The sequence below is a fragment of the Pezoporus occidentalis genome, unplaced genomic scaffold (assembly GCF_034315485.1).
Source record: "Pezoporus occidentalis ecotype Australia unplaced genomic scaffold, CSIRO_AGI_Poc_V1 ctg28, whole genome shotgun sequence".
NCBI lineage: Eukaryota > Metazoa > Chordata > Aves > Psittaciformes > Psittacidae > Pezoporus > Pezoporus occidentalis.
Genome location: NW_026914718.1, coordinates 5,406,586 through 5,424,907, shown reverse-complemented (window position 1 = coordinate 5,424,907; position 18,322 = coordinate 5,406,586). Strand labels below are relative to the sequence as shown.

Genomic DNA, 18,322 nt, shown 5'->3' with positions numbered 1-18,322 from the left:
CAAATACACGTACAGTTGGAAGACTACAACACAAACTGGGGGGATGCATTCCTGTGTATAAGAAACAACTGATGATTAGGCTTTGTTAAATGGTACTGTGTTTAGGAACACCAAGGCAGAGCAGGCATTTACTTAATACAGCATCTGTAGTTCTAATGCTAGGATGTAAATCCCGTTTTTCCCACCAACTGGACACAGCTACTTTGAATCCACCTTTTTAGAGACATCATTGCAAACTGAACGTGGACGCTTTTCCCTTGGATTTTGCTTGGGATTGCTCCTGTATGAAATCATTTACATTAACTGAAAATAGGAAATTCTAAGAGAAAATTAGCTAAAATCGGATTAACCAAAAAGCCAAAATTAAATGGAAACAAAACCTGTTAGTATGGAACAGAAGTGCCCACACACAGGCTGGTTCCAACACAACTAATTGTATGTAGCAAAACCAACTGTTACTTTGGTTCCGCGTTTTTTGTGCCGATTTTGTGCCGACAGCACCTCTGTCGATTAAAATATAATTGTTCTGGTGATGCAAATATTTACAGCCACGCTAAGGCCCTTTCAAATTGTCTCTGCAGTATAAAATAGACACAGCACTGCTGAAAATGAAGTCAGAAATAGCAAGGCCAGAGGCATCAAGGCCCTTCATATTTCATAAGGATTTTCAGGATACAACACTTGCCAATCGCATGAGGTAGAAGAAAGGAGAGGAGAGGTTGAAGGGTTTGCAGTGAAAAAGCAGATCATGGAAAGCAGAAGGAATACAGTAAATGAAAATCCACAAGTACAAATGGCAAAGGATCAAAGGTGAGGGGCTGTGTAGGAGGGAGGTGCTACTGATGCTCCCAGACAGGCAGGGATGGAAAAATTCCTTTAAAACTAAGCACCTGCTGCTTACGATTCGGGCTTCAAAATTACAAACCATGTCAGTAAAAGCATTTTGCTTTGCAGTTTAAAGGGGACCTAAAGGAAAGAGCCGATGTATTGGAGGTGGAAAAAAGAGAATGGGGAAATATTTTAGCAAAACTAATCAGCACACATGTATGGTGGGATATTGCTTAGGCATGGCTGGCTTCAATCAGACTTTAACTTTTATTACCCAGGTTTTCAGTGCTTTCTTGAGCAAAGGGAGACGCTTTTTAGTTTAGTTTTGTTTAGTTTAGTGAGGGGCCGGGCAGCTGAGCTTTGGATGGCTTCCTAACCTTGTGCCTCATTCCTCTTCGTGGGTGTGTCTGACTTCAATTTCTGTTTCTTAATCCTACTCTAGTCTTTGTGGGTGAGGAGAGATGATTTCTGACTCTTTTGCCCATCGTAGAACACAACACTGAAATCCTTCTGATGGAGTAAAGGCTGGCAAATACCAGAAACCACAAGAACTTAGATCCAGAACCAGCCTATACTTAACTGCCATACACATGCTCACATTGGCATGCCTGCACAACCAGAAACCAAACTGAAGGCTTCCTCATTTGAAATGGCTTTCCCCTGCCCCACACTGCTTTGATATTTGCAAACTGATGAGCTGAATATCACATGTCAGGGATTGGCAGCAGACAATGGAAAGCCATAAAGCTGTTCCCAGTCCTTCACACTGAGACAGAGCTGATCAAACTGTCATTTATTAATCAGTGGAATAAACCAACCTAATCTGCTGTGTGCCCTCTATCTGTTCTCACTCCCAGACTCCAATTTAAGCACTCTGTTTCCCTTTAAAGAATTTAAGATTAACCTGATGATTGCTCTTAAATAGGAAATAGAAAAAAAAGAAAAAAGTGGCTAAAAGGAGTTATATGTGTATGCAGAGTTTTACTTTCCCCTGTTCAGTGAAGGGATGCTCGCTCTTCTTGTCTGCTTTGAATACCAGATGTCTCTGCACAGTCAAATTGAGACGTCCTGAAAGAGGAAGATTTTCAGATGTCCTCAGCTTTTTCTGGAAACTGGGCCCCTTTAAAGATGTCTCAAGTATGACACTCAAAAACAGAGCTGTCCCAGATTGCACAGTGCTTTTCAAAACTCAGCCAGCATTTTTAGTAGCCTGTGCCTCAAGGAGTCTGGGCACCTCACCCAAAAAGAGCTAAAAATGTAATTTGCAGTTCTTCAAGTAATCCAAAACAAAGTATCAAATCCCTTCCCATCTTCCTTTGCCAGGGAAAGTCCCTGTGCACTGGAACTGGCCTCATTCTGCTGCACAAGGGACTGCAGAAGTAAATGGAGGGTGGAGTGGGAGAGCTTTTGGAAGAGTGATCAGGCTGTGCATAGTGCTCAGCCCTACTTAATCACAGATGCCTTGCTTGAGAATCGAGTTCCAAATATTTCCATGGTGCTCAAACACAGTTACCTGGCTGTCTTCTGTGCTGAAGAATTTCAGCCACCACAATTTCCTTGCCTGTGCTGCTGCTGATGGCTTTTTCCATTATTTTAATACTCACTCAGCAGATACTTACTTGGTGTGGGTCACTAACCAGGCAAGAAACTATCATCCGACTGTTGGATTTTCCAAATGTGAAAGTTTTTATGCCTGCGTATTATGGCCACAGAGGAACAGTCTAAAGATGTGCGGAATGAATGTGCATGGCAATATGAATACAGCACATGACAGATGCATGATTTGACATCTAACTACACGTCTGATCTTTGCCTTTTTTATAACAATACACCTCTTCTGAGACCTAATCCTTGGGCTAAAACAAGGGATTATTGAGGAAAAATCAGTCAATGTAAAAGTCTTAAGAAGTGATTGAAAATAGTTTTGCTACAGGTGGACTGATGAAGGGTTTAATTTCTCAGTCTCTTAACAGGCTAAGATGGATGTTGTAGCATATTAATCATCCTAAATAAATTAATAAATCACCTGTACTAGTATACAGATGGGTTGTGGTGAGGTTAGGGAACTAAAGCAAAACAGTGTGATAGGCTGCTTCTGTCATGAACCATTTGCCACCCAGCTCACTTTCTATTCTGGCTATCAGCTGTTGCTGCCAAAGGAGCTGTTACAGCAGATTTTAATACCATCAGACAGGAATGCCAGGTAGACCTGTGGAACTGACAGTTCTGGCTAGAGAAGAATGATTGGAAGCATCACAAATAACCGACTTAACGTAAATTCCCATTACAGGGTGTACTGAACAGAGCTGGTCCACTCTTTAGAGGTATAAAAGGGGACATAGAAAAATGCTTTTTCTTCTCTGCAATAATCTGTGCCCTGTTCTGATTTCCACGTCTGCAGAGGGGCACAGAAATAACTAGGCAAAGACTTCAAGGACAGGCCACAGAAAAATGTTCCCTAGGAGGTGGAAGATGAGACTTGTGAAACTTGTAGGGTGTTTGTGAACAATAAACGCAGTTTTAAGAGTTGCTTAGGAGAGTGTTTTGAAAATTCTTTCAAATCTGTGTTAAAAGAAGGCCCCAAAGTTTTGAATTTGTAGTTACTTTTACCAGTTTAGTTATTTTTACCAGCCTCCTACCCTGGAGAGTGCCGCTTTAGCAAGTGATTGATTAGAGAGAAAATTATACCCAGCCTTAGGGTTTAATAAAGGATCATGCTGTGTATGTTCTTCAGTGTGCATCGTTTTGCATCCCTGAATCAAAAGATTTGAATCAACTTCAGGTATTCTGGCTTCAGCTCGTCGCCTGAAGTGTAAGGAATAGCTCATCTGCAAGGAAGAACTCATCTGCTCCCACTCTGATGATGCACAGCTGGCCAAGAGGATTACTTTGGGGGTCTCTGAAGAGCTGGAGAATCTAGCTGGAGACAGGACACAGGAAAGAACAAATTGGTGTACTGAGGAGACACAGGCACTTTCTGGGTTGGCTAGCGTGTCTTATTCCAGCATGCAGGGTCATACTAACCACAAGGCACAGGACTTGTAAATAGTTTTCACCAGGCTCAGTAGGAGGGACCGGAGGAGCTTCTTGCCTTCCTTCACAGCTGGGGGCATGATTCAGCTTCCACGACCATGTGAGCGTGTTGCAACGGGGCAATTCTCTGTCCTTACAAGAGGCTCATTTCAGGTAGCGTTGTGATTTTTCATGTTCCACACTAGGTTTCGTACTTCTCGTGAATTACTCTCCTTAAGATACAGTAACTAAGACATTTGGGTTTACAATAAAGATGTCTACCTGAAACAATATGTGGTTTGACCTGCTACATGTCAGAAGGGGATTCAGGTAGGCCGTGTTAACCCCAGCCCTGTGTATGGGAACAGTTTTGCTTATGGGCATTTGTGAAATTCATATGTTCTGTGCCCAGAAATACTTAGTATGATCATATTGCCTGACCTCCTGCCTAGCACAGCCCTTTCAGCCTCACCCATAACTTCTGCATTAGGTACACCTCTCGTGGTTAACACATCTCGTGTGGTGGGATTATATATTGAGTTTTGTACTGATTGGATTATGAGTTGAGACAAATCATGGTTTTATCTTGGATTTTCAGTACTTTAGGCTTGCCTCTGTATGTTTTTCCTTTTAGAGTTTTGCAGGGCTTCTCCTAGTTACTCTTCTTTGCCATCTAGTTCTTCAGCTCCTTCCTGCAAGAACAATTTATGTTAAGCTAGAAGTCTCTTCATTTCCTTACTTGGGGTTTGCACAGCCTGAGTACATCTTCCACAGCACTGAAGGAAAGATGCCTAGAAGTTGTTCCGTGAACACTGGAACTAGATACTGTTTTCCTTCAGACTTACATCCTCTACAAACTGTATATGTAATCCTTAATAATAACTTTTGAACTTTCCTCATGTTCTTTATACCTTGTCTCTCCAGTGAAGGACACTATCTGCTAGGTGACTCTTACAGAACTCTCTCTGTACTTCCTGGTGAGCCATTTGCGGCCAATAAGAATATATAACAGCTGTGTTCTTTGGGGTTTTTTAATGTCATCAGGGCAGTAATTTGGGTGTCTGTCCTTCAGCAGTTGCCAATTTTCACAACACTGGTAAGAACTTAATTTTCCTTGGGATTTCTACACTTCTGTCAAGATTGACAGGTTTGGAAGTTACTGTGTGTGGTGCGGACAAGGCAGACAAACAGATGATTAGAAAGACAGCACAGACACATAAACTTGTTTCCTTAGGAAACGGAGCTACAGATTATTACCTAGGGAATTTATGGTTCTTTAAAATTGCTGCCTCTGGGTATTCATTCTAGTCATCTTCCTTCCTGTCTTTGAATCTTCTTTTAAGGTCTTTGGGGGTTTCGGGAAGGAGTGGGGCCATATGAGTCTGGACAAAAAAGTTAGGCCACATTTTGAGCATTGTGAAGCAGTACCTGTGGGAAGCAGTAGACACCACCTTACTGCAACTTTCTCACAGCTTTTTGGTGCCAAAAGCCCTCTCACAAAATTGCATTGTTTGAACGGTGTAATTATGCGGGATTACTCTCAAATATGCAACCAGAGTGACTGCTAAATGATTTCCTTTACTCCAGCACTCATGCAAGATTAATTAGGTACAGTCAGTATGGTGACACTTTGAAAACGTAAAGCATTATATAAATGTTGAGTGGTATTTGCACTGATTATATCCAGGATGTTGGTTAATAGGAAATACATGAAATGCTGGGTTTTTTTTTAATGCATTTCTATATATGCAGCTTCAGGTAAGAAAGTACTTTTATAAATGTGCTTGGCAAAGGGGTTTAAGAATTATGTCATGGATGCTTTGAATGCCGAAGTATGGGTTCAAAAGTTGCCTGATTTTCAAATGCCCATCTATGGCTATCACACATGAACTAGATTTATGCTCTGCCTTTCAATTCATTCTCCACACAATACTTCACTCTACATTCTCTCCTCTTGTGATGCTGGATGGTCCTTATAGCTCTCTCATGGCAGAGACCATTGGCCAAAAGAGAAAAGGTAAACAGATGGCTTGTAGATATTTCTAGCATCGACACTATTTCCTGCCCTAGTGATTTTACTGTTTACTACTCCTGTTTACTGATTTAGTTATAGCTGTGTTTGCATGGCACCTAGAAGAAGGTTTACTTTATTTTATTACCATTTGAAAAAGTTTGCCCATCCGCTCCACTCTCAGTTACTCATTCCTACTTATCCTGCCAAAGTTTTCCACCCTCTCAGCTGTGCTGGATGCCAAGTGAACACTTTGTGTGGCTGTGCTCTAAGTGGGGGAGGAAGTGGAAGCTGCAGTGAGGGAAGGAGGAGCAAGTCTTTGAATATTATCTCCTTAATTGCTTTTTTCCAAATCTATTACGAGTTGTTCTTTAAAGGTAAATCAGCAGCTCTAATGTAATGCAAAAAGGAAGGATTTTTACCAGCAATTAAATAGATTCCTGAAAAGTCCCCCAAGCTCCCAAACTTTCAGATCTGTGGTAAGAAATAGAAAAATGTGGGAGTTCCCTAGTTAAGATGAAGTGCATCGTTTATTCTGGAGATTTTCTTGAAGCCTGTGTGCACTACTTGTACTCGTAGGACTTTTAAATGTGCTTTCTTCTCTGTGTGTTCTTTTCTACTTTATGTCCATCAAGGGGAAAAAGCCTGGTGTAAAGGCAGTGTAGCCAAGCTGGGCTGTACTGTGTGCTCAGGCACCCCATCTTCTCAGCTATGAACAGCAGACTGACAGAAGTCAATCTCTTCCAAAGGGAAGAGACCAAACATTCAAAATGAAGTCTCCCTGGTCTAATCCTGGTAACATATCCCTGCACACATGACTTATAATTCTCAAATATCCTTCATGGTAGCCATGAAACTCCTCTTGCTGATATATTCTTTATTGTTTTCCTTTTCATTGCCTTAAAAGTCACTGCTTGTTTCCTGCTGATCCTCCTTTAGGCCAGTTTCATAACCAGCTGATTGCATGCTCCGAGCACTTGACCTGTAGCATATATGGGATCTGGGTCCAAATGTATTGGCTCTGGGCCATCTCTGTTGACTGTTGATGATACTTCATTGAAATTGCAAAACTGTTATGTAGCAACACCGTGTTACTGGAAGAGGCACAAGTGTTTCATTTGTGTGGTGGGTTGACTGTGGCTGGATGCCAGGTGCCCACCAAAGCTGCTCTATCACTCCTGCTAGATAGGGTGAGAAAATATAACAAAAGGCTCATGGTTGGTATAAGGAAAAGGAGGGAGATCATTCACAGTTACTGTCATGGGCAAAACAGAATTACTCCAATGTGGGGTACCTCACAGCAGACAGTCACCCGCAAAATTCTCCATGTGAGTCCTTCCCATGGGCTGCAGTTCTTTATGAACTGTTCCAGCATGGATCCCTTCCATGGGTGCAGTCCTTCAGGAACAGACTGCTCCAGTGTGGGGTCCTCCATGGGCAGCAAGGGCACAGCCTGCCTCACCATGGGCATCACCATTGGCTGCAGGGGAATCTCTGCTCCAGCACCTGGAGCACCTCCTCCTCCTCCTGCACTCACCTTGGTGTCTGCAGAGCTGTTCCTCTCACACGTTCTCACTCCTCTCTCTGGCTGCAGTTGCTCCAGCACAGTAACTCTTCCCCCTTCTTAAATACGTTCTCCCAGAGGTGTTGCCACCGTTGCTGATGGGCTTGGCCTTGGCGAGGGATGAGTCTGTCTTGGGGCCAGTTGATAGTGGCTCTGTTGGACATGGGGGAAGCTTCTATCAGCTTCTCACAGAAGCCACCCCTATAGCTCCCCTATGCCCCCCACCGCTACCAAAACCTTGGCGTACAAATCCAATACAGTTGGTTTTCAGTTGATTCCTACATGTATATAAACTACTCTGTGAGCTGGGGTGGAACTAATGAACAAGTGGGGTTGGGTTTCTCATTGTTCTTTCTTGCAAATGTAGGTATGTTGCAAACAGAATGTGTACACATACATTAGCTCAAACTTCCCATTTCTTTATTCCTTGTCCCACTTGAATAATAATGAATAATCATTACTTTGCCTGAGCTTGGCTGTCCGCAGGCCTGATTCCCTCTACGTAGGTTTGAGAGCTGGATTGCTTCAGTATGCTCTAACCTGTGCTGTAGAAAAAGTGTTACCCTGTGACTGCTGTACAGAGCTGCAGGACTGTTATTTGTTAGGACAAAGCAAAGGTTATTACCTTTATCCACATTTATATACTGTGCTTTGCACAGTTGCCATTGTGGTTGCAACTGATACAAATTTTGATTTATTGTTGCACTGTTAACTCTTGTACATTACGTGGTGTACACAGCATGTGTTTTAGCAATGTGCCAAAGTCAAGATGATAATAATAATGGAAGAAGATTAGCCCAGAATTTAAATGTGGTGAAAGCGCTCTTTGGATTACTGGCAATGAGAATCAAAGCAAAAAGAGAAACAGGCTCCTTTTAATTTAACAGGACAAGAGTAAATCACAGCTACTGCTCATTCCTTCATTGCTTTTTTTCAAGTGACCATGTGTCCCTTTAACTACATGGCTGAATTGAGTATAGGGTCCTGCTCACAGCCAGGATGCCCAGGTGACTGCAGTCTTACCTCTTCCACCCTCTTACCTCTTCCAACCAGTAACCCTGCTTCTACCCTAGCAAAGGCCTGTTTTCATCTGCAGGGCTCCCTGTAACTCACCCACATGCAAATGCTTCTGACCTTAATTAAAGCAGTTCACCTCTTTCTGCCTCAAGGGATGGTTTCCTCATAAGGCAGTTGTGTTTAATTAGCATTTGCATAGCATTCTGCTGGTTGCTTTCCTGGAGCGTTGTTCAGTAGGAGCGTGGGATTGCTGAAGCCTGACTGGCAAGCTTTGCACCCTCCTAATTGACACAGAAGCCAAGTAGAAGTTACACAAGGAAAGAACAGAGAATCGTTAATGATGGATCATTAGCAAGTAGCTCCTTTGAATGCATGCAGATAACTTTATAACTCTATCAAAGTGAAAAGTAGCGTGATGAATTATGCATCAGACAATAAAAGCTCAAGGAAGACACTGGTTTTATAATTGCTGTGCAATTTTCTAGCATGCTCTAGTTTGTAAGATTAATTTTCTTTGGGGAGCGTGAAGCATTCTATGCCTGTTGTACACTTAATGTCAGTTTTGGGTTTCTCTCATTAGAGGTTTTATTCTGTGTCTTTTCGTATCACTGCAAAAATTCCCAGGGTGAGAGGCACAGCTTTTATACTAGCAAAAATGTTCACAAGCAAGTGAGAAGTATAGCTACTAAACTAGTTCCTTTGAGGTTTGCTGATGTCTCAGTATAAAAAAGGTCTCAGATACACACATCTGAAATAAGATTGCTTTATACCTGTATATTAGTATACTTTTTAATAGAAATTGCCCAGTCATTTTGTGGCTTTGTTGAATTTCTAGACTAATAAATCTCTAAGGGGCATTTTTGCTCTGAAATCATCTTCAGAAGCATTTCAGTTGGCACAAATAGACCATTCCTGTGGCTTGCGCTAGTGCCAGTTCAGCCCTCAGTCAGTCCTAGCAAGAGGAATTAATACAAATATTGCCTAGTGATGTCACCTGTCTCTTTAAAACGTACTGATCTCTCACTTGAGATTTCCTCTGAAAACTGAACTGTATTCAAAGTGAGTAGAATTAGAGGAATAAGTTAATTGAAAAGTTATCCCTGATGTGAGCTGTATCTTAGCTTTGATGACTATTAGTGGGTGAAAGGGACTGTGAGAGATCATCTGATCCATCAGTAAGCCCCAGGGATGAGCCATAAAATCAGCTATGTTTGAATAATTCTTATTACTGAAGACCGGACTAATAAGAACTCCACAACCTCCTTGTATGCCCTGTTTCAGCATTTTAATATCCCTGCCATTATAAATGTTTTCTTTTATAATTTTCTAGTACCTCACTTCAGGTTCCTCTGTTGCAATTTAAATCAGTTATTTCTGTGCTGGGTTGGGTTGGGCTTTTTTAATATATTATTTGAAGACAAAAGCTGTTTTTCCCTCTCCTTTCTCTTCTAAGTCCACAATCCCACTTTGTTCAGACTGTCCTGTTTTCACTGATTGTTTTGGTCGGCGTCCTCTAGAACCTCTTCAGGTGTTCCAGATGGCTGTACAGTGGGAGCACCACACTAGGCAGTGCTCCAGCTGCCACCTGCCAGCTCTAACTAGAGCAAAAAGATTATTCGATGTGTCCTGCAGGCTTATCTCTTGTTTGTATGTGCCTATATGACGCTTGCCTTTTTCACAACAGCATGATGTTGTTGACTCATCCTAACTTTGTGATCTAGAATAATCCCTAGCTACTGCTACCTTGCTATTTGTCCCCTGCCCTCTGTTTGTATAATTAAATGCAGTCCCCTCCAACTGGCATTGCTGAATTTCACCCTGCGTTGTCAGACCTTTTTTCCAATGTAGCCAAGTCATTGAAATCTGCTTCACAGTTAGTCTTAGCTTGAAGTCCTCAGAAACCTGAGCATGTATGCTCTCAGTTCCATCAGCTGTCCCACTAAAAATTATGGAATCACAGAATGATTTGGGTCAGAAGGGACCTTAAAGCTCACCCAGTTCCAATCCCCTGCCATGGGCAGGGACACCTTCCACTAGAGCAGGTTGCTGCAAGCCCTGTCCAGCCTGGCCTTGAACACTGCCAGGGATGGGGCAGCCACAGCTTCTCTGGGCACCCTGTGCCAGCGCCTCAGCACCCTCACAGGGAAGAACTTCTGCCTAAGAGCTCATCTCAGTCTCCCCTCTGGCAGGTTAAAGCCATTCCTCCTCGTCTTGTCACTATAGGCCCTTGTAAGAAGTCTCTCTCCAGATTTGTCAGCCCCTTTAGGTACTGGGAGCTGCTCTGTGGTCTCCCTAGAGCCTTCTCCAGGCTGAACAAGCCAAACTCAGCCTGTCTCCAGGCAGCCTGTATTTGTGCTTGGGATCTCCCCAACCCAGATGCAGGACCTTGTGCTTGGCTTGGTTGAACTTCATGAGGTTGCCATCAGCCCACCTCTCAAGTGTGTCAAGGTCCCTCTGGATGGCATTCCTTCCCTCCAGTGTGTGAACTGCACCACACAACTTGGTGTTGTCCGCAAACTTGCTGAGGGCACACTCAGTCCTGCTGATACATGCTGCCAGCAAAGATGTTAAACAGCATCAGTGCCAATACCGATCCCTGAGGAGCACTGCTTGGCACTGGTCTCCACTTGGACATCGAGCCGTTGACCGCAACTCTCTGAGTGTGAACAGCCAGCCAATGCCTTTTCCACCAAGTCGTCCATCCATCACATCCATCCCTCGCCAATTTAGAGACAAGGATGTCGTGTGGGACAGTGTCAAATGCCTTGCACAAGTCCAGGTAGATGATGTCAGTTGCTCCTCCCTTATCCATCAGTGCCATGGCCCCATCATAGAAGGCCACCAGATTGGTCAGGCGCAATTTGCCCTTAGTGAAGCCATGTTGGCTGCCACCAGTCACCCTGTTATTGTTCATGTGCCTTATAACTCAGAGTACCCCCATATATGTACCACTTGGAACAATAGGAAGGTTTTCTTAAAATTGGGCAGATTCTAAGTTCAGCAGTTTTGTATTAGGTGAACTACTTAAAACTTGCTTATTGTTACATTATTGTGAACTGGAATTTTTGCAGTCTATAATTCCAGAATATAACATTTCTGTGGTAAGGACTGTGATAAGACTGCTGTGAAAACGAGATACTTTCCTTTAAACTAACATAGACACTTCAATATAAATATGGGCAGTAACTTTTGAAAATGATTGCCCTCCTCTGCTTCTTTTACAGGACCAGGTGTCAGATACAGTGATTTTGCTATGTCACATCCGAAACCACCTCCTCTTGTCGGACAGCATACACTGGAGATACTGAAAGGCACACTGGGGTATGAGGATGATGCCATAGAAGAACTGCTCCGCACTGGTGCTGTGGCTCAGCATGAGGTCAGATAAGGAACATTAGCTACATTCCTTCACACTGAGTTCACCTTACTTTGTCCTCTCTTTGCTCCCTTCAGCTCCCCTAATGGGACTCAAAGAGAAGACATAATTTAATTCCTAATTTTCTTCCATGTGTGTTTGTATGATTTTAACACTGATGTATCAAATAAACAATCTCGTACTGTCTGCGTGAAAGATTTTCTTGTGGGAGGGTAAATGTAGCTATACGGTCCTGTGTGGCTACTCATTTTCTGTACTTCATATGAGAAATGGAGTTCTTATCATAATTACAGTAATTGCCTAAAATGTTTGTCCCCAGAAAGGCATAATGTTAGTGAAAAGAAGCAGAACCTTTAAAATCTGTATGCTAGACTTTCTACTTGCAGAAAACTGCCTTGTACAATTATTGTAGTGGAAAATCAATCATAGAATCATAGAATAGTTAGGGTTGGAGTGGACCTTAAGATCATCTAGTTCCAACCCCCCTGCCATGGGCAGGGACACCTTACGCTAAATCATATCACCCAAGGCCTCGTCCAAACTGGTCTTGAACACTGCCAGGGACGGAGCATTCACAACCACCCTGGGCAACCCATTCCAGTGCCTCACCACCCTAACAGGAAAGAATTTCCTCCTTATATCCAACCTAAACTTCCCCTGCTTAAGTTTCAACCCGTTATGCCTTGTCCTATCACTACAGTCCCTAATGAAGAGTCCCTCCCCAGCATCCCTATAGGCCCCCTTCAGATACTGGAAGGCTGCTATGAGGTCTCCACGCAGCCTTCTCTTCTCCAGAAATTTACAAATTGGTGACTGATCTGATTGACTTTGAACAGTCATGAAGACTTTATTCTTCTCTGGTATAAATCACGGGCAGAGTAACAATTGCAAAACTCACTTCTGTTCCCTGGTATTCCAAATTACCAGTACGTCTTTATATTACATTGCATGGTCATGACAGTCCCAGCGTGTCCCAGCAGAAATAAGCTGAAATTGGCACAGTTCTTTAGTTATGAAACAAGCCTATTCCAAGACTAGTTGAGAGATAAACTATGATTGAATAGTCTTTTGTAATTTTACTCAGGAAGGCCCAGGGTAGTGTTGGTTAAACATCGATCCACACAAAACCACATGCTGAGTGTCAAATGCCAGGACCTGCCAGACTTCTCAGTCTGGTTCTGTGAGTAGGTAGCAATCCCTGTCTCTGCCTTTAGCTGCCATCCAAAGCATCTTCTACTATGGAGAAAACACAATTTGAGATCTGTGCAAAACTTCTGACTCAGTCCCACCCTCATGATTAAAACATGGCAAGTGTTGACAAACCTGCCTCAAATGTAGTAATACCATATCCTGCAGTAGGGTCACTCTGAAGAGCAGGGCACCATGCACTGCAGGAAGGTGGAAAATTTTGATCCATGACAAATAGCAAGGAAAAGATTAAAGAAGAGTCATTTGTTCTGCACAAACCAATTTGGCAGTACTTCACTCACAGAAGGCATGCCATGCTCCTCTATCGCAGTATATAACTTAGAGCTAAAGTGAACTCAGCCTATGGGAAGGGCCTAGCCTTTGTTGTGTGCACCCTGGGGGTGAGGCAAAGCCTTTCTGTTCCTAGAGCTGAATAAAACTAACTCAAATTGACACTCAACACATAATGTCCGCATTTCTCTCAAGTATCGGAAATGGGCCTGGCAATGGAACTGGCTTGTCACTTTGCTTCCACTCTAACAAACAACATCCTCTGTATTACATTTGAACTTCACCACTCTGCATTACCTTCTGGGGGAAGAAAAGAAGTTATTACATAATCAAATTGCAGTGGAACCCCACTGTGGTTGCTCATTTTTGAAGCCCAGTGTGTTTTGGTTCATTTGTTTGCTTGTTTTCTCTGTGGTTTTGTATTCTGTTTTTTCAGATCTTCTTTTTTTTTTCCCCTTTTTTTTCTTCCTCTTGCACTGCATTCCTGGCACCAAACTCCATACTCCGTCCATGTGGTAAAGACATCATGAGATCCTGGAAGAGTGACTTCTAAAATAAATACAGAAATAAGTCTGAATTGAGAATAGGGACACCATAGGGGAAGAATTGAAACTGGATTGGAAGAGGTTTTGATGTAGTCCACCTTCCTTTTAATCTAAGGGGAACATCCTTTTCTTAATGAGAAAAGCAGTGTTTTGAATCCAGCTTCACATAAAACAGATAATCTGGGATTGAATTGAACTTTGTTTACTAACGAAAACTATTTAGTGCTGTCAGATAACATTCACAAATACATTTGCTGGTTTTACTTCATTAAGAGCTATTTTCTTCCCATTTCTAAGAAACACATGCATAAAATACAGCAAAATATTGCTCAGTTTTGTTCAAGGATTTTAAAAAATTACTTTTTTCTGTGCTTTTCCAGGCAATGGAAATAGCTAATCACCACATATCCAGCTACAATAAATTGGCAGAGCTTCTTTGACTTGAACGTAACAATGCTGGTTTAAATCAGCTGAATATCGGGCTATTAACTCCATAATGTATTTCGTGCAGAGTTCACACGCAAACAGTGTTTCCCTTTTTCTTTTTTTAGTGTTTTCCCTCTGCTATGTTGCTGACAGCCAAATGCCTAAAGGGATAATCAGAGGTGTTATTTTGTCTCACCTCTAGTACTTACTGCAGTAGGAGAAATCCAGATACCATTTCTCAGTGTTACACAGTCACACACAGGCTGTTGCTAACTCTTCTTCAAGTCAGAAATAAATTAAATCTTCAAATAGGTGGCTGTGTGGGAGCCTAAAAAGCTTCCAAGATCTGGTCATGAAATTTTGCCCTTTCACAAGGTTTAGTCCTTTGATTTTGGGTGAGTTGGAAGACAGTTAAATAATTGTCCTGATAATATCCAAGCTGTCATATAGTGCTCTTTTCCTTTAAAAATGAGCAAATCAGTGAAGAAAAAGAATATTTACAAAATTTACTGCATTCTTCCCAAGAATCTTCTTGAATACGTGTCTCTGGAGTTCAATTGCTTTTTGACAATCTTGTACTTTCAAAATGGTTTTCTCTTGTACTGCAAAACTGGAAATCAACCATCACATGGGATTCTGGATCTCATAAACTGAGATCCCTCCAATTTCAAGGAAGGGATGTAGTTAGGAATGACTACACAGCTGCCTCTGGCAATGAATGTTTGTTTTTCACTGCTTAAATTGGAAAGGAATCTGCTGGTGCTGCCATGATGTGTGTGTGGTATTTGCTTTAATTTGACTTGATTTACACATCACTGTATTAATCACTTTAGTAATATAAAGCTTCTCTTTATTAAAAAACAAGAAAGAAGAAAGAGATATAAGACATACCTGTTGTCTGGTTCAGAGCTGAACCCATCTAAAGCTGTTTGCCAGAAAGCTATAACCACCATTGGAAAAGGAGGTTTCCATTTTGATGTCTGTTCTGACTCCATGGTCCATAGCCCCTTTGGCTCCATTCTCTGCACAGGGGGATCCCATTGTTCTTGTATTATCTTCACCATGAAAAATGTTTCCTCAGCCCTCCTCATGTAACACTCTTCCTTTCTTTTCCTTGCAAGCTAGTAAAGCTCTTCACCAGGTATAAATCACCCAGAAAACTGCAAAATTGGTGGAGTCAGGCTGGTTTTGCATAGCCTGAGGATCTTGCTGAGGGATATTTTAATGCATCAAAGGAAAGTTCTCATGAACCAACAGGCAAATGGACAGTAATGGATTTTTCTTGCTCCTACACAGCTCATTTTCCTGGTATCCCTTCCCCAGAATCTTCCCAGACACTTGGGAAGTCCCTGCATGCTTGTCTGCAATGAGCTGACATTTAAAAGGGGGTCTTTTTTGATGAGTGACCAGTTGGAACCAGTTACCATTAGCAGAAGCCCACCAGCCTCAGCAGCTATCCAACCTTTATGTAAAGGCCAGTGAAGCCATGTTCATGCGAAGATTGATCTGTTGAAAGGGATCACTTAATTGTACTGGAAGGAAATGCTCCTTTCCTTCACAGGTTTATAAGGTCAAAATCAACAGAAAATAATTTATTTTGTAATTATTTCTTTTCTTTTGTATTACAAAAACAAGCAGAGAAAAATATCCCCGTTCTTGACTTACATACAAAATATAAAGCTTCTCCTTTTTCAAGTTCATTGAAATAGAGGCTTTTGATGCCTGTTGATATTAATTGGAGTTTTGACCTTGCTTCTCCAAAGATTAAAGCTCAGCCAAAGATGTCTAATGACAATGTGCTGAGGCTAAAGTAGCAGTCAGAATAAGTCTTGCAGTGAGTGTGCATGCCTACTCAATAACTGTGGAGAACACTTTCATTAAATTGTCATATAGCTCTGCCGCTTACAGAGTACTGTAAATCCTCAGCCTGGTGAACCTGGGGATTAAAGGCAGCTAGTCATCTCTATGACTAACATGGTCATGATTTCTTTTAATATCTAAATGACAAGACATAGTTAATCCTTTGACCTACCTAACATTATAGCACTGTATTAAAACATATTTATTTCCCCAAAATGTATTAAAATGTATTTAATTGCCAAAAGACAGAGGGAAGGTAAAGTACTTTCAGAGTTCAGGAATGCTGGCACAGCTGCTCATATTTCATGTCAGTGACATTAAACAGTGCCAGATACAGTACTTTTCTTAACTGCTTGTACATTGAGTTTAATGTGGCCTGGTGAAATGCTAAACGCTATTAGCTGGTGAAAAAAAAAACCCCAACCAACCTCAGAGCAGTTCCTGCAGGATCAAGTAACCTCCCTACACAGAGGTCTGCATGATACTGCCCAATGTGATACAAATACACTGATAAACAGTGACATAGTCGCCTTTTTAAAGCTGACAACCAATCAATTCAATTACTGTATGGGTCTGTTGTGACTGGAATTTGGACCAGACTTGTGAGAAAAATGCCTGGGATCACATATGCCAAGGACCCATGAAACTTTTGCAACAAGATCTCTTGTTTTAGCATGTCAAGTATTGAAGGGGTGGCCAAGCAAGGGTTGAGGTGGGGACAGACAAGTTATTAATGTTTAGGTTTTTTTCCATTCTCCAGAGCTACAGATAAAAGTCAATTAGCAAGCACCAATTAGCCCCCAGTTAAAAAGGAATCATAGGGTAGAGGGTGAACTAAAACTGCCTGCCTTAAAAGGCCTTCATGATGCTCCAGTTTACAGTGAGCAGTGTCACAATGCTAATTTACAAGGTACTCAGGGAAGCAGGCTGGGGAGGAGCCCACTTCAGTGCAATTGCTTCTGTGCTTCAGCTGTTTCACTATTTGTCTATCTAATAACTACCTCAAACTAGCCAAAAGAGCTTTAGAGTACAAGAAGAAATTTGAAGATATGTAACTTGGTAGACGAATGCATATGTAGCTCTCATCTCTTGCACATCCATTTCAGGAGAAGCTAAAGTTTCATGTTAAAACGTTGCATATAGAAAAGCAGGGTAGTGTGTACATTTCCCTCTGATGCTCTCTTCTCCTGGAGGATTGACAGACGCAAACCTTGTGTGAGAAGTGATAGTTCTCTGATAAATTCTGTAGTCTTTTATCTGAAGCCTTTCTCTCTTCCAAAGCCACAAGTGAAGGCTTATAGCTGAAAGATGGAAATACTGATTCAGCAATGCCACTGCAGAGCTTCCTGCGAGTCACAGTTCAAGTATCTCATGCCTGTTTCATCCTCAGGCCAAGTGGCCACGGGACTCCTGTGATATCTCATGTGAATTTGTCATGAGAGCACACTGTTTGCTTAATGGGAAATGCAATCTAGCCAGAGGAAAATGGGATCATGAAGCACTCACTCTACAAACTATACATGAGTCACTGGGGCACCCTTCTCCTGAATTCAGGTTTTCAGGAACAGCACTGTCCAACTGCCTGTACTCCTATCTAGTTGTGCCAGCTCAGTATAACATATCCACTCTACTAAATTCTCAGTGCTTTAGGAAATGTATTTGACAGGGAACAGCTTGAGATAGGGAAAAGACCTTAGGAATAATCAGGATTGAAGAGAAAACACTGCTTGAGACTTACACTCAGTTACACCTGTGTTGAGAGGAAACTCCGCATTCTGTGGTATGGTAAGTAAGGCTGATGCATAATCTGCAGCCCTTGTGTGCAGCCCAAGCCTCCCCATACTTCTGCAGAACAGCTCTGGCTGTAACAGCAGCAGACCTGGCAGGAGCTTACATGACCAAACAAGAGTAGTAGCAGATACGGGTTGAAAATCAGTATTAACTGCCTTAGAGCTGTTGAGTTGTGAGGACCTGCTACTCTCAGTGATGTTAATTTGGTAAGAAATGTTAATTTGTTAACAAGTCTGCATTTCTTACTTTTGAAGAGTCTCTCCTGCTTACTGACTCATTTTATGTGGTTTTATGAACTTGCCTTCTTCAAATTCTCTCCTTACGGACCAGTTGTCCAATCTCCTTTGCATTTACAACTGTGTTTGTGGAGGTTTAGAGCATGTGTTTCCAAAGCACTGTACTTCTAACCAAGC

At 42.0% G+C, this 18,322-nt stretch overlaps 1 protein-coding gene across 5 annotated transcripts in view; it reads left to right on the top strand.

Annotated features, from left to right (window-relative positions):
• The window catches only part of SUGCT (succinyl-CoA:glutarate-CoA transferase), a 308,838-nt gene extending 296,844 nt beyond the window's left edge, over positions 1-11,994 (top strand). For all 5 annotated transcript variants that reach the window (XM_062625432.1, XM_062625428.1, XM_062625429.1 and 2 more), the window contains one exon: positions 11,657-11,994. In XM_062625432.1, the coding sequence (XP_062481416.1) occupies positions 11,657-11,820 (164 nt within the window). In that variant the 3' untranslated portion in view covers positions 11,821-11,994. The remainder of the gene's footprint in view (positions 1-11,656) is intronic.
• Positions 11,995-18,322: the final 6,328 nt, after the last annotated feature.